Source organism: Rhamphochromis sp. 'chilingali' (genome assembly GCF_963969265.1).
Source record: "Rhamphochromis sp. 'chilingali' genome assembly, chromosome: 12".
NCBI lineage: Eukaryota > Metazoa > Chordata > Actinopteri > Cichliformes > Cichlidae > Rhamphochromis > Rhamphochromis sp. 'chilingali'.
Window position 1 is genome coordinate 3,277,939 of NC_137939.1, and position 15,341 is coordinate 3,293,279.

Consider the following 15,341-nt stretch of genomic DNA (forward strand, 5'->3'; position numbering starts at 1 on the left):
TTTTCGTTCAGAGATGCTCATTATTTGATGCCTTTTTTGACAAAAATGAAATACAAGAAGTATTATTTGACAGATTTATTCTGTCAAATAAAGACCAATTGAAAAGTACAGGCGGTCTTAAACCTCACACAGCTTTTACAATGACAATAATCCAATAAAAATGACCAGACCAGTAATTAATTTGTATTTAATTTAGATAACTGAGTAGATTGATGCTATTAACAAAGTCTCTGCTCATCACTGCAGGAAAAAAAAAATAACCAGAATTACCAAAAATAAAAAAGTGACGTAAATGTTGGAGCATTTTTGGTGCCGAGATAATCAGTGTGTAAGGTCAGGGGAAATGGCAAATAGATAAAAACTGGATGCAAGGGATGATTTTAAAAATGTCTAAAGCTGCAGTGTCACTGTGAATCAGAAGAGGAATCTTTAACATCTGTGCTTTCTGTTGCCTCGCTGACTTCGCTCAGCTCTTTGCTCTCTCCTCCGCTGTCTCTCTCGCTTTCTCTCTCATGGTCACCGGACCCCGACGGACTTTGGCCAGATTGTGCCTCTTGACCCGGCACGCGTGCTCCGGGTTTCCTCAGCTGTGAGATGACCAGGGGACCCAAAAAAAAGAAAAGAAAAAAAAGTAACGCATTCAGATTTTGGTCACATGCTCATATTAAGGGGCAATTCAGAGTGAGTGACAATCAAACTAAAGTAGCTCATATTTTTTTTAAAAAAGATGTAAAAATCAAGTACCTCATCAGCCATGTGGGCCAGGTCTCTTTTCATGGCGTAGGCATCCTCCCCATCTGCGTAGTATTTGGGCTCTACTTCACTAATCCTGTGAAGGGACAAGATAGTAGATCAGTTAAAGTTGGTGCAAAAACATTCAGCTGTTCAGCACATTTTCAAACAGAATTTTAATGGATTTTAAAAATGAGAGTTATAGTTGAAACTATCACTAATCCAACCAACATTCTTTCATCTATATACACAAAGAAACAATCATGTAGAAAATGACCCTTAAAACTATTTTTAAAGCATGGTGAGGGAAAGAAAAAAGTAGACTGAGCCTTTAGAGACTTTAAAAAACAAAACAAAACCCAGTAGTACCTGGGAATAACAATCTTATAATTATCTACCAATATAAGTAACCATCACATTTGTGATACAGTTATCTGATTAATTATACTAAACACAGGTCAAATTATATCAACTACCAGTATAATTAAACTATTGTAACCCAGCTGATGTAAATAAAATAAAAGTTGTAGTAGTACATGAATTACATTTAAAAAACTTAACAGTAATGTTGCTAGAGAAACAGAAATACTTACTGGAATTTAAGTGTGTTTGAGTACAGGTGCAGGGCAGCTCGGTTGCTGCAGTGGGGAGAAAACATTTCTTGAAAACAGGAGCACTTACAGATACAATTGGAGTCAGAACACATTTTGTACATAGGAATTCATACAATCATTTATGTACACAAAGAGATAAACCCTAGTTTGCAACAAGCCAAGAGTCCGCAGTACCTCTTGCGAACATGAAGTGAGACATATTTAGCATTGAAGTTTTCTATCATGGCCCGACTGGCTTGATCCATCAGCTTCTGAGCCAGCCCCAGACGTCGGTGGGACCGCTTTACTGCCTAGAAGACAGAGTGTTTTAGGTGAAGCTGGTGGTTTAAGAGCTAAAGATGTTAAGATTTGAACTTGGAGTAACCAAGAAGGATGCGATCAGAAATTAGTACATCAGAGAGACAGCTCAGGATGAGCAGTTTGGAGATAAAGAGGCAAAGGTGAGCTAGTTTGCAAATGTGCAATAGAATAATAGTGGATATATTATGGAGGTGCCAGACAGTAAGAAGTGATGAAAACCATGAAGAATGACAGAGGAAATGCTAGCGACATGATGAGATTGGAGGCAGATCCGCTGTGGTGAACCCCCTAAAGGAGCACCCAACAGAATATGAAGAAAAAGAGGCAAAGGAGTTGTCTGAGGTGTCGCAGGTGCTCCGACTCACCAGGGATGTTATGTGTCCATGAGGTACATCATCTGGGTCCTCCTCCCTATAAAGAGTTTGCAAAAGTCATAAGAATCAATGCGTTTTCTTAAAAGTGACAGCAGGATACAAATATGCTCGCTAATACTTACATCTTTGCGAGCACATATCCCACAATTTTCCCATTTTCATCCTCTGCTATATATGAGAGCTGGAACGATTTAAACGGAAGAACAATTAGAGACATAACCGTACACATTGTAATGGTATGTATGATAGGAGCAGTGCCATTAGCAGAGACAGGGAAACTGGAATCAGCACTGCTCGTTACCTGTGGCCATGACAAGCCGTGATAGAAGTAGTATTTCATCTGATAATTTTCTGGAAGACACAGCAGGTTACAGTGCTGCATGTTCATTAGGTCCTCCGGCTGAAAGAAACACATAAAAAGGGTCACACAGCTGACCGGCGATATCTGCTCAGCTAAACTGCAGCCTGTAACGTTAGCTTAGCTCTGTGCAGAAACAGCGTGGCTCTCGAGTGAATTTCTCTATACTTACCCGTGCGTTTCGTATGTTCATTTTCCAATATCAATTACTAACAAGATTATGAAAATCAAAAAAATCTATTATACTACACTGGTCAAATGATTCATAACAGTTCCCCTACGGGGTTAAAGAGCCTGTTTCGCTAGCTAACTAAATGGACGTGCTAGCAAGGAAAGCAAGAGGAAGGAGCGTGCCACAATAACGTCATACACGTCCGCTCTGCCGGGATTTCAGAATAAAAGTTGTACCTATTGTATTAATCGGATTTATTTTGAAAAAAAAGTGGCCATAAACCCTTGCTGTGGCCCGACGGTGGCTAACATAGACAGACAACTATAGGTAATTTGAGGTTATACATTTTTGTAAATTAACACGGAACTGATGCACACATTTTACTAGACAACATTCTCTGTTTAGATGAAGATTTTTAAATAATATGATACAAATGCAACACATTTTCAAACACTTCCAAACACAAAAGAGGATTTTTTAATAGACACTGGATTAAACAAACTGTTGTTGAAAAAGTTTATATTAGAGATTTAAAAAAAATGTAAGAGCAATCCCACAAAACAAAAACAAACAAAACCAAACCAAAAAAAGCCTGCTAAAATATAAAAATGTTGCTTCAGCACTAATCAATTAATACTCTCAACCTTCGGATAAACTGCCTTTTATATCCTATCGTTTACTGCAAAATCTTTTTTGCAGTAAACGATAGTTTAGTTAGATAGTTATTTATTTTACTTTGCTGTCCTCCTTGCTGCATATGTCAGATTTATAGTGTGTCTCATTCTGTTATTTAAAAGTCTCATCCTTGTTAAAAAATAAATTACGGTAGACTGTAATTTTAAATACCATCTATCTTCTACTTGTCGCCCTATATTAGTCTACAACATGTATTATTAGTCTTAATATTTGATGATTTACAGAGGCTTCCACACTCAAAATATTTAGATGACGTATTTAAATGCATTTAAATTCCCCATTCTGTCAACGAAGCAATGCTTTTAGGTCAATCAAACAGCGAGAAAGCACACATTCGCGTCAGATTAGCCTACTTGGCCACATTGCTCCAGGTAAACACCTGGCATCCAATCAGCAGCGCAACATGCAAATCGAGCAGGTATCAGAAGAGCAGGATGCAGATAGGAAATGGGTATTTGCAGAATAACGCCCGTGTATCGGGCGGTGACTTCAGCATTTTAAAGGAATAATACTCTGAGCCTGTATTCAGAAACTGAGTTCAGATCGCCGGTGTCTGCACTTCTCAGGCATGCAAACACCATGGGCATAAAGTGTGATCAGGAACGCGTTTTGGCATACGGGAAAGACTGACTCTGTGACTGAGAGCGCTTTTCCAGATGGAGACTGACCTGAGGTTGGAGTCAAGTTTGTGGATCGGAAATAAAAGATATCGGGCCGTCCTCACAGGTTGGCATTTGAAATGGACTGAGGCGGATAAAAAGAATGGTGACAAGAAAACAGGTAAGTGCTCGTGTATCTCCCTCACATCTGTATCCTAGATGTTTAATGGGGCTTTATAGAGACTGTGTTTAAATGAGAGCGCGACACAAACACTCAGAAAGTTTCACAATGCACTTCTCCCCTGTTTTACTTAACATTTAAAGAGCCAAATATAAATGTGCACACATGGACCACTTTGCAACACCACATTTAAAAGAGAAAGTCTGCTTCGTCTGCACTGTACTGACATAAACTGAACTGAACTGACAAAAAAAGACAGTGGCCTACACCACAAACACCAATTACAAACTAGGCGTTAAGTTTGAACACAAGAAGGGGCACATCAATTGAATCTAAGTGCATGCAGAAAACGTGAAGAACGAGTTGAGCAGCACAAACATGACACATGACCTACAAAGGTAGTTTACTAAAAACACAGCCACAAACACACCCACCTCCTGGCATAATATTATAAGCCAACACTGAGCTTAAATTCTAGTTTGCATTTTTTTTTTAAAAAGTGGGGGTTTTTTTCTGTCTCATCCACAAATATAGGTGAAAAAATATTTTAATACTGTCCAGTTAAAACCACTAACACATTGTGATTTATGATACACTGCCATAGTAAATTATGTAGAATTTGATCCTTTTAGGTGTGCCAGTCAGTCAGCAGACACAATAAACCTTCTCCATCTTATGTTTTTAAAGGTATCACATAAACAATAGCTCAGGTCTATTCAAGCGTCCTCGTGAGCCACCGCATCTTAATAAAGCAGCAGCATAAACGAATAGGGGCACCATGATGAAACTGAAGCAGCATGGAATTTCAGCTAGCATTATTGTATTGTTTGGGCCTGAGACCTGGCAAGGAACCAGCTGTATCATGCATTAATTTCTATGACAAGTGAAAAATGAGAAACAATCCTTTTGTAGAGTTAAAAAGTTCACTCAGTTGCAGCGACACAAAGAAACATGTTTAATCAATTTTTTCACATTGTGCGTTTGCGCGATTGAAGTTTCAGTACCTGTGGCAGAGGTGGTTGGAGTGGAGAACGGTCGGGTGGAGATCTTGCCCCAGAAGTCAGTTGAAGACACAGACAAAGATTTCACAGGTGGGTTTTAGATGACGGTGTAGTTCGAAAACTATACACCCAAGTTCACAGCTTACTTTACAATTTTGTGCAATGTGTGCCTGTAGCCCCCCCTACTATCATCATCATCACCACCACCACCACCACCACTTCCAACAGTTGATACTATGGTTTTACATCATGGTTTCCATTTCTTGTATCTGTCATCTGCCTTCAGTTTTCTACATCAAGCGTAGCAGGAGTAGAAGCACTTATGGGTTGTTGTGGAACCTGGGCCGGACCCAGTTCAGCTGCCCCAGTCGGGTCCTCAGAGACCAGTGGACAAATCACCTAAGGACTGCCCTCAAAACTCACAGTAGGGGTGGATAATTGGACTAGAAACACAGCTGATATTTAACCTTGTATTTCTCCTAAATAGACTATTATTTTACTTTAACAAAAAAAAAATCTGTTGCATATCTGACGTTTTGAGCTCCCATCTGTGATATTCAACATGCATCTTTCAGGTCCTTTGCGTCCACATAGACTGTTGGTGTTCATCAACCCATTTGGAGGAAAAAAGAAAGGAAGAGAGATCTACCATTCACTTGTTGCCCCTCTGTTTGAGCTGGCTGGGATCAGCTCTCATGTTATAGGTAAACTGATCACACAGTTGATGTTTAAAGTTTAACTCTGACACACAGCCTTACAGTTTACATGTAATCATTATATAAACTTTTTCAGTGACTGAACGGGCTAACCAAGCCAGAGACCACCTCTTGAAGAAAGATCTGACAGGCTTTGATGGGTAAGCGCTATCAGCGCAGCGGTATAAATACTGTTGTGAAAGAGCACTGTGAGGTGCTTTCATAATAGAAACGATTATGTTTGTTTATTGCAGTGTGGTCTGTGTGGGTGGCGATGGCATGTTTAGTGAAGTACTTCATGGTTTGATTGGGCGGACACAACAAGAGGCAGGTCTTTGTGAGACTGATCCCGCTGTCACATTGCAGCCATGCCCACTTCATATTGGCATCATCCCTGCAGGTTGTTGTTCATAAGCAATTATAAACTGATGGCTTCAGATTTAAAGGTGTCACTCTCACTTCCTGATATGTGTTATCTATTTTAGGTTCCACAGACTGTGTGTGTTATGCCACAGTGGGGGTTATTGATCCTGTTTCTTCAGCTTTGCACATCATTATTGGTGAGGAAATATTGCATACGGTCATGTGAAAAAGAACGTTTTCACAAGACTCTCTGCAGCTGCGTGGAAACTAAGTACACCCCATGTCTCAAAGAACTATATTCGGTAGCAAAAACTTGAAATAATTATATTCGTATTACCACTCTTCTTTACAATTTTGCTTCAGTTCATTGAGGTTTGGATATTTTTGTTCATGCACAGGTCTCTTAAGGCCCTGTCTGATCTGGACTTTTACTGGGTCATTGCAACATCTCGATTCTTTTCTTTTTAAGTTATTCTGTCGTAGATTTTGTGCTTGGGGTCATTGTCCTGTTGGATGACCCCATTTGGGACAAGCATTAGCTGTCAAACAGATGGCCTCACATTTGACTCTAAAAAAACGAACCCAAATCCTCCACCACCTTACGTGACTGTGACAGTCGGTATTAGGTGTTTGTGGTGCTGTGCTTGGTTTTTAAGAAAAATAAAGCACCGTAATGTTAAGAAATGCCCTTATAAACTTTTCCAGATTGATGGTTTTGAGGTCATTGCTGGTGCCCTTCCTCCTTGGCATTGTGTTAGCAAACACCTGAATGCTCCAGATCTGCACACTGCAAAATCTTCTGCTTTTATCGAGGTGCTCACACTTATGATAATCAATAATCAAGTGCATTTGATTAGCAGTACCTGGATGCTACTTCCCCTCAAAATTCCTATGGAAGCAGTTAACAGTGTATCGATGTTTTCATAGAATCGCACAGTCTTGTGAAAACTTTTTCTCATGAATGTAAAGGGAGTGTAACCCTGATCATATATATTTTTTTCAAAATTGGAACTGTATAAATAAGTTTGTATACCCACCCCTTGATGCCCTCAATGCCTTGCAGGAGACTCTCAGCCATTAGACGTGTGTTCAGTTCACCATGCTTCCACCCTGGTACGCTACTCGGTATCTCTGGTGGGCTATGGCTTCTATGGAGACGTACTAGCTGAGAGTGAAAAACACCGCTGGATGGGACCTCTCAGATACGACTATTCAGGTCCAGACCGATGATTCTTTTAAAACAAAGCAAATGACAGTCTGCTGAAGAACATTCTGTCAGATTCTCTATATTTATTTTTATCTCAAAGTTAAAAATTCACCCTGAAACTGTAACTGTTATCAAGATGACCAAATTGAAAGTCTCTAGTGGCATCTGTGCTTCCCTTTTCAGCATTTGCTATAGTAAAACCACTGTTGTTCTATTTTAAAATCTTGCACATATACAGTATCTGGTGTTCTGTATTTTTACCCAACCTTAATTTTTTTTCTTCTGTATAGGTACAGTTGTGTACCTGAGCAACAGAAGCTATGCGGGCATAGTTCAGTATCTACCAGCAGACCCACTGCTCTCCAGCCCTAAGGATAAAACGCGCTGCCTCTCAGGGTAAAACGCCTACTAGAAAGAGATAAAAAGAGACTGTGCTCTTCCTCCCATTGTTAATGTAACTGCAACTTTCACTTGCAAGTCAGGCCAAAACGTGACCTTGAAGAAAATATGAAAGCCTTTAACTTTTTTTGTTACTCTGGTGGGGGTTTTAAAAAGGAAGATCATTTTTAATCTTTTAATTTGAAAGCGAGAAGGTGCCCTTGTGAGGAGCATCATTATTATTCAAGGACTAGTGAAATGGGTCAAATTCACTTTGAGATACTGTAACTGCTACCCCCTGTAGCAGGGACTCGGGTGTTGGTTGCTCGTTCCTTGAGGAGGGTAGAAGAGACATAGCAAGAGAAACTTGATCTAGTTGAAAGTTGAGACCAAGCCTCTTGTTAGTACCTTAGTTTTTGTTTGGAGCAGGTGTCTCTGGCTGTCAGCGAATGGATTATAATGCTCTTATGAATGCTGTTGCTAAGGTCAGGGAGCTTGTTAGTTCACAGACTTGAAGGAGAGTGAAACTCTTTGTTCTTTTTAGGTGCAATGTGTGCTCCAGAAGTACAGAGCGACTATTCCCACACACTTCTGATTCAGGCTCCCTGTACAGCTCCCACTTCAGCCAGTACAGCAATGACTCTGAAGGTAACGATACAAATACTCGTAAATTCTGGTACATGATAACAAGATAACATCAGACAGCTGCTGCAGATTGGTGCACATCTCAAATGTGGACTGTTGGTTTGAGCTTGACTGTGGATGCTGTTTAAGTGCAGTGAACTCACTGTCATGTTCAAGAAACCAGTTTGGGATGATGAGAGAAGAAGCCATCCAAAGATGGGTACCCTGTGACACTGACTGACACCACCACCCTTAAGTGTTGATGCAAGGCAGGATGAATCATGTTTTTATGTTGTTTATGCCAAATTCTGACTCTACCAACAATCAAAACTGGAACAAAAGTGAACCACAAAAGATTTTTTTTCAGTGTTCTGTGGTCCAATTTCGGTGAGCCTGTGAAAATTATAGCCTCAATTTCCTGTTTTTAGCTGACAGCAGTCGCACCCAGTGTGGTCTTCTGCTGCAGCCCATCTGCTTCAAGATACAACTTTTTGTTTGTTCAGACGTGCCCTTCTCTATACCTTGGTTGTCACGACTGGTGGTTTGAGTTTTTCTTGCCTTCCTGTTGTTGTCCACAACACATATTGAAATAAGTAAAATCACACAAATGTTTTTTTTCCCCATTTCCTTACTCTATTAAAAATTGCCTTATAACCCCTGGGGCACATTGGCCAAATATTATTTTCTTTTAGAAATCATCAACATCTGCTAAAATCGTTCTAATTGTAGCTTCTCCAATCTCTTCGTCTCTCTTTAGGTGAATGGGTGAGTGTGGAGGGCAGGTTCAGGTGTGTATCGATCACTTGTATGTCCAGCTCATGTGCCAGGAGCCCATTAGGTCTCTCTCCGTCTGCTCATCTGGCAGACGGAACAGGGGATCTCATCCTAGTATGGGACACTCACCCACTGAGCTTCCTCAAGTTCCTCTACAGACACACAAGCACACAGGACCAGGTATATCACATTCAGCTGAAAACAAATGGACTGAGAAACTTTAGAAACTGCTTGACCCAATCGTTCCTGCTTCTCCTAGTTTGACCTGCCGTTTGTGGAGGTCCATCGAGTGAAGGCCGTCCGTTTCTCTCTCCCAGATGGCAGAGAAGAAGAGGTGCACGAAGGAATCGGAGAGCTGAATCGCGCAATAGGTGGCGAAGAGCGAGAATACGTGGACACTGTAAGCAGAAATGGATCTCAGCAGCAATTGGCACAGAGTGTGGTGGAGCGAGAGACGATGAACGAGCACAAAACAGTGGCTCCCATCCTGTGTGGTCTGTGCTGCAAAAAGACTCCAGCTGTGTCCGTGTGGAACTGTGATGGAGAGATTCTGCCTTTCACTGAGATCTTCTGCAGGTAAGAGCACCACCCAACATGTTGTTCTACAATTCAATTTTATTTATACAGTGCTAAATTACAACAGTTGCCTCATAGCCCTTTGTATTGTAGGGTAAAGATCCCACAATACGTTATGAAACATAAGATATATAATTAGATTTGTTCACTTCTGTCAGGATCCACGGTCAGCTGGTACGTCTGTACGCCAGGGGCATTGAGGACGGAGCAGCCATGCAGAACTGCAGCCAGGAGAGTGACAAGAATAAAAGTAGATGCATCACATACAAATAGTCTGAAGAATGGAGTGTTTGCATCGTGGGACTGATTTGTGAATTTATTAAAAAATTAAAAAGCCAGACTTGCTTTCTGTGATTGCCAAAAAGTTCCTTTTATTTCAGGTACTTCTATGGATTATCTTCATTGTAATAATGATGAAGACTATTTATTCTTAAATGTGCATGTGTGTGTTAGTTGACTACCGCTTGCTAATTTTGGGGGCTTTTTTTCTCAGTAAACTACATTAATTTATACAGTATGCGGCAAGTGAGCAGCTTGTGGTCTGAATTTTATTTATGTGCACAAGTTTTCAGAGAATAGAGTCATGGGAAATGCAAACAGAACTTGAAAGACAAAATCTTTGTGCAATGACTTTTTATTGCTTGACTTTTTATTGCTTGATTGTTCAGCAGCAGTGCAGATTGTATATCCAGCTGAATAAAAGGTGAATGATTACTGGTTCTACATTATCAGTGAACAATTTTCTAGCTTCACACAAATCTATGAAATGCATGACAATTTACAAACATATATGGCCCATTAAAATCATTACTTCAATAGGTTGTCACAAGAAACTACAAATAGTTGTTTAAAAAGATGTTTGTTCTTGCTGCACTTCAAAGTACTGGCAGGATCACTTAATGGTCTATTACTGATGTTAAAGAAACTGTGTGCATGCAGTTCCAGTTAGGCCTTGAACCTAGCAGAGACAAAGTACAAGAACCAGAATCAATCTGGTGAAAACTGCTGATAGAAATAGAAAAATATAAAGCCATTTGAAAACATGTTTATGCATTGTAAGAGATTAACATGTTAGTAAGAGAGTTCTTAGTTTAGATTAGAACATACCTGAGAGTTCTTACCTGACGCCAGACGTTTAAATGTGTTTCCTGCATGACTGATACTAAAAGAGGCTCCTGTTGTTACGAACCAGGCCAGCAGGTCCTTCTGGTATACATAAGTCTGTTTATGACTCCCATTGAGCATTAGTGACAGTTGTAAACAAAGGCCTTACAATACAGTGAACAATCTTGAATTCTTAACAGTTAAATGGCACAGCCAGTAAATAATTATCCTATACTAGTATCTATAAGATACCATAAAGGTTGTAGATTTTCCATGTCCACAATGTCCAAAGGTCGTAGGAATACAGATATTTGCAAAGCTTTTAAAAAAATTGCAAGAAAAAGAGTGAATGATGATTTATTTAGAAATACCAGATTTACATCAAAATCAGACTGTTACAGCTTGTTTTAATCTCTGCTGTCATAATTAGTCATGAAAAGCAGTGCTTTCTTCTGTGCATGCAGAAATCAATCAAGTGCAGCAGTGACTGCAGTAAACTTGATTGTTTGTTTACAATCTTTTCTCAAGTACTTGATTGTGAGACAGAAAGAATTAAGCGGTGTGGGGCTGCACCCACTTGTATGTTCCCTCATAGCGAAATCCCACTCTCTTCAGGAGATCGTCTGCTTCTCTTGGACCACGACTGTGGACATAACAGATAAGATGGAAAGAAGAACTGTCACTGTTAAAGTATGATATGCGTATTTCATTCTGCCTGATAAAACAGTATTTACCTTCCATATGTGTAGGGAATGGGGCGTGGCTTCTCTTTCTCTACTTGGTGGAGGAGGGGGGTGAAGATCCTCCAGGCCTCCCGTAACTCATCACTGAGACAGAAAGATGAAAACATTTCAACAAAAAAATAAATAAAAAGAGGGAACACTGAAAATCACTGCCTAAAAAATTAAAAAGAGCTGTTTAAACGTGGCCGGTGCACATCTCCAACTAAAAGTGTTGATAAAATATTTGGCAACAACTGTGCAGATGTGCTCATGTTTTCAATGATGGCACCTACCTGCGAACAAAATGCATTTGATTTCCACAGAAGACATCCAGTATGAGTCTTTCATAAGCATCTGGGAGCTTCACATCCTGCAGATAGACAGCAGCTGTTAAACTCCTACATGCATACTAAGTTCAAGTTTACTGGCCTACAGTATCAAGGATAAGTAACAATGGGACATCCACCATAAAAGTCTCAAAATGTATTAAATATAATATTATTTTAAAAGTGATTTATTGTGCTTTTTTCCAACTCCATCTATTGCCAAGAGAGTCTTTGAAGAACAGGTGGGTGTCACTGCTGTACTAACATCTGGAGCAATTTGTCTGAGATGACTGGATTAAGGATTTCCACACATACTGACATCATTTCAAGGTAGAACAACCCCCCCAAAAAACTGAAGCAGTCTAAGCCTAAGGTTGTGGCTCACAAGGATTGCTCATAAATAAATTGTCTTTTCCTTACAGAATATATACATTCTGTAAGGAAAAGCATAATACGTTTCCTGCAAGAGTAAGAGTTGCTTCTGAAAGCTGGATTACAATTAATATTTTGACATGAGCTTGAGGCACCTTGTATCGACTCTTGTAGGTGAGATCCAGCTCAGTCTCCTCTGGATTGAAGTAAACTCCAGGCCTCTTGGTCATCATTTTTAAGTAAATGGCTTCATCTGGCTGCACCCGCACCACCAGCTCATTCCTCTGACAGCAATCACCAAAAATGTCTCCCGGCACGTCAGTGAACTGCAGACGTACTTCTGCTTTCCGCTCATTTAGTGCTTTACCACAGCGCAGAATAAAAGGAACTCCTGATGTACATGGTGTGCATGGTGCGATGACATACATAATGGATGCAAAAGCAGAAGGAGAATTTAAGGAGGCTTGATAAAATGTAGACTAGGAGAGACAGGTGAGGAACAAAAAAGCTGGACTAAAGCCTCACCATCCCATCTCTCATTCTGGACATGCAGGACTGCTGTTGCAAAAGTTGGTGTCCAGGAGTCTTTGGGCACCGTGGGATCATCAAGGTATCCCAGTCTGGATTGACCTTCCCCTTCAGGATCTCCGACATACTGGCCAAGCACAACATCTGATACTTCAACAGGAGGTATACACTTCAACACCTTCACCTAGAGTTTGAGAAAAAAATGGGGTGGATAAAGGATGGCGAAGACTTGATAATCGTGCTATGGAAAGCAATTCCCAAATTCTTCCAATCCCTGGTTTTACCTTCTCATCCCTCACATCATCTGGACTGGTAGAAGGAGGTTTCTCCATTGCAACCAAACAGAGCATCTGGAGAAGATGGTTCTGCATGACATCTCTATATTAAGAAGAAAAGAAAGCAATGAGGGAAAGTTTACAAACTAGCTTTTTTTTAACTTACATTTATCTGAATGCAGTCTCTCTCACCGAATAATACCAAAGTCATCAAAGTATCCTCCACGGCCCTGAGTGCCAAAAGGCTCCTTGAAGGTGAGAACCACACAGGCCACACTGTTCCTGTTCCATATGGGTCCAAAAATGCGATTTCCAAACCTGGAAATGAGTGAGTAAAATATTACTAAAACAAAACAGGAGGATGGAAAAGTTGAATAGTAATGAATACTTCTGAAATTCAGCAATACTGTCTATGACAACCTGAAAGTTCATTCCTGTGATAATGTCCACCCAAAAAAGTCTGTACTGAGCTTGTTACCTGAGCACCATGAGGTTTTGGACCATCTCTTTTCCCAGGTAGTGATCTATGCGGTAGATCTGGTTCTCTGTAAACAGGGACGACAGGTGGGTTGACAGTTCCTGTGAACTCTGGAGGTCACGACCAAAGGGCTTCTCGACAATTACCCTGTTCCAACCTCTGCCACAAAAACAGTGGATTAGGAAAATGCAATCAACACTAAGTGAGATATTGATTTTAAGGACTCGTCAGGTACTAACTTGAGGCTCATGCAGTGGGTTCTGATGTTTTTGCTGACATGATGGTAGACAGTCGGTGGTAGAGCCAGGTAGAAAAGTCTATTAGCGTTGGCGCCCCCAGGGAGAGATGACAGATGTTTGCTGAGTTGGTCGAAGGAGCTGCCGTCATCATACCTGCCACTCAGGTAGGAGTTTTTACTGAAGAAGGCTGATAGGTAGTCGCTTTCTTCATCACTGACCTGAGGAAGATGTGGAACAATGATTTCTGAAAACACAAAATCTTATCTTTAATAGTCAAACACCCTTAAAGGTATTACCTTCATGTGGGGCAGACATGCTGCCTTGATGTCCTCTACAGTCAAGCTGGACCGAGCAAAACCCACAAAAAACGTGTTGTCTGGAAGAAGGCCGTCTCTGAATAACCACCTGAAAAATTCAAAGGTAGCAATGCAGAAAACTTTGGCCAAAGGTCAAACTCTTCATTACACAAGGTGACCAAACAACTTTAAAGCACAGCTCTGTTATTAATGTAGCTGCTGTGTGCGTGCTGCAGTTCTTTACTCACCATAAGGTTGGATAGATCTTCTTTTTAGCAAGATCTCCCTGTTTAAATCATACAAATTAAAAAAAAACAAAACAAACAAAAAAAAAAACGTTTCTTTAGATCTATTCACAGTGAACGGACACTCAGAGTCCAAAGACTAAGTAAACTTTGGAAATAATCACTGTGGTGCAAAAGAATCTGCAGAGTAATTGAATAAGTCACATTTTCCAGCAACACACCTGATCTGCAGAACTCAGACTTGTAAGTGTGAATTAGGTTACTTTAAAAAAAAACATTCATGACCGATAAACATGCAACTGGTACTTTGTTCCCGGCTCAAAGCCAAAAACGGTGAAAATGTTTTCGCTGCTAAATCATCAGCTTCTATTGTTGCTCAACAAAGGAAAAAGTAGATGCAGCACATTTCAAACTGCATGCGCTCACACCTGGCTTTCATTCGGATCACCACACTGCAACAATATGTGAATTATTTTTATGCACGTTTTTTTTCCCCTCAAACCAGCCCGTGACTTCAGACACCGCGATGTGTTTAGAATACGGTGCTACTACAAGACCAGTGACCACATTAAACGAGACATTTTCATCATATGCTGCATGAAAGAGCAGTTTTAAGAGCTGTACTCACAGATGCTCCCAGTATGATGAATAAGTGTGTATTGGAATGACTTGACCGCTCCTCCCCGTAAAGCTCCCTCCTGAGCTGCCCAAACACCTCAGAGCGAGTCAGACTCTCTGAGCTCATCTTCTGACCCATCTGTTCTTCGACCGTCTGCTGTGACCACTCGTTTCCCTGTGGCTGCATGACACTCGACATTTCAGCTGTCATCCTCGCCTTGCAGAAAAGTTTCCCGACTGTGTGCTGCCACCTACTGTACAAAATGGGTAATGCATCTGTGCCATTGCTTCCTCCAATGTAACCGCTGCCATTTACTCTGCTTTTCCATAAATCTCATTTGCATATGAAATCAAGAATCCTCACAGTCCATCAGCTGAAGTTTGATGAACCTGCTCAGTGGCGTTAAGTCACATTTCAGGTCTAATCACATGAATTTAATGCCATGAATGTTTCTTGCTCCTCAGCCACTCCTTAGATAAATGTTGCACAACTG

At 40.5% G+C, this 15,341-nt stretch overlaps 3 protein-coding genes across 5 annotated transcripts; 1 reads left to right on the forward strand and 2 right to left on the reverse strand.

The window, feature by feature from the left end:
* Window positions 1-171: 171 nt before the first annotated feature.
* Window positions 172-2,731, reverse strand: naa10 (N-alpha-acetyltransferase 10, NatA catalytic subuni). 3 transcript variants are annotated; one of them, XM_080899977.1, is made up of 8 exons: window positions 2,551-2,731; window positions 2,322-2,420; window positions 2,143-2,201; window positions 2,012-2,057; window positions 1,521-1,636; window positions 1,326-1,370; window positions 745-829; window positions 172-587 (listed from the first exon to the last, which is right to left on the reverse strand). In XM_080899977.1, exons 1-8 carry the CDS (start codon window positions 2,569-2,571, stop codon window positions 405-407), a joined length of 654 nt encoding a protein of 217 aa, XP_080756103.1. In that variant the 5' UTR covers window positions 2,572-2,731; the 3' UTR covers window positions 172-404. The 3 variants fall into 3 exon arrangements, with proteins under 3 accessions (XP_080756103.1, XP_080756101.1, XP_080756102.1); XM_080899975.1 differs by having other exon boundaries at window positions 172-607; window positions 744-829; XM_080899976.1 differs by having other exon boundaries at window positions 172-597; window positions 743-829.
* Window positions 2,732-3,657: 926 nt separating this feature from the next.
* LOC308407149 (ceramide kinase) lies at window positions 3,658-10,954 on the forward strand. The gene is made up of 13 exons (XM_080898645.1): window positions 3,658-4,026; window positions 5,022-5,117; window positions 5,314-5,451; window positions 5,603-5,731; window positions 5,820-5,883; window positions 5,977-6,122; window positions 6,208-6,282; window positions 7,149-7,301; window positions 7,583-7,688; window positions 8,215-8,318; window positions 9,052-9,248; window positions 9,328-9,644; window positions 9,803-10,954. Exons 1-13 carry the CDS (start codon window positions 3,903-3,905, stop codon window positions 9,915-9,917), a joined length of 1,764 nt encoding a protein of 587 aa, XP_080754771.1. The 5' UTR covers window positions 3,658-3,902; the 3' UTR covers window positions 9,918-10,954.
* Window positions 10,955-11,089: 135 nt separating this feature from the next.
* On the reverse strand, window positions 11,090-15,283 carry LOC308407150 (glucose-6-phosphate 1-dehydrogenase-like). The gene is made up of 12 exons (XM_080898646.1): window positions 14,858-15,283; window positions 14,233-14,270; window positions 13,985-14,093; window positions 13,689-13,906; window positions 13,450-13,608; window positions 13,164-13,289; window positions 12,981-13,074; window positions 12,694-12,880; window positions 12,324-12,559; window positions 11,764-11,840; window positions 11,483-11,575; window positions 11,090-11,391 (listed from the first exon to the last, which is right to left on the reverse strand). Exons 1-12 carry the CDS (start codon window positions 15,056-15,058, stop codon window positions 11,301-11,303), a joined length of 1,629 nt encoding a protein of 542 aa, XP_080754772.1. The 5' UTR covers window positions 15,059-15,283; the 3' UTR covers window positions 11,090-11,300.
* Between the last annotated feature and the right edge of the window lie 58 nt (window positions 15,284-15,341).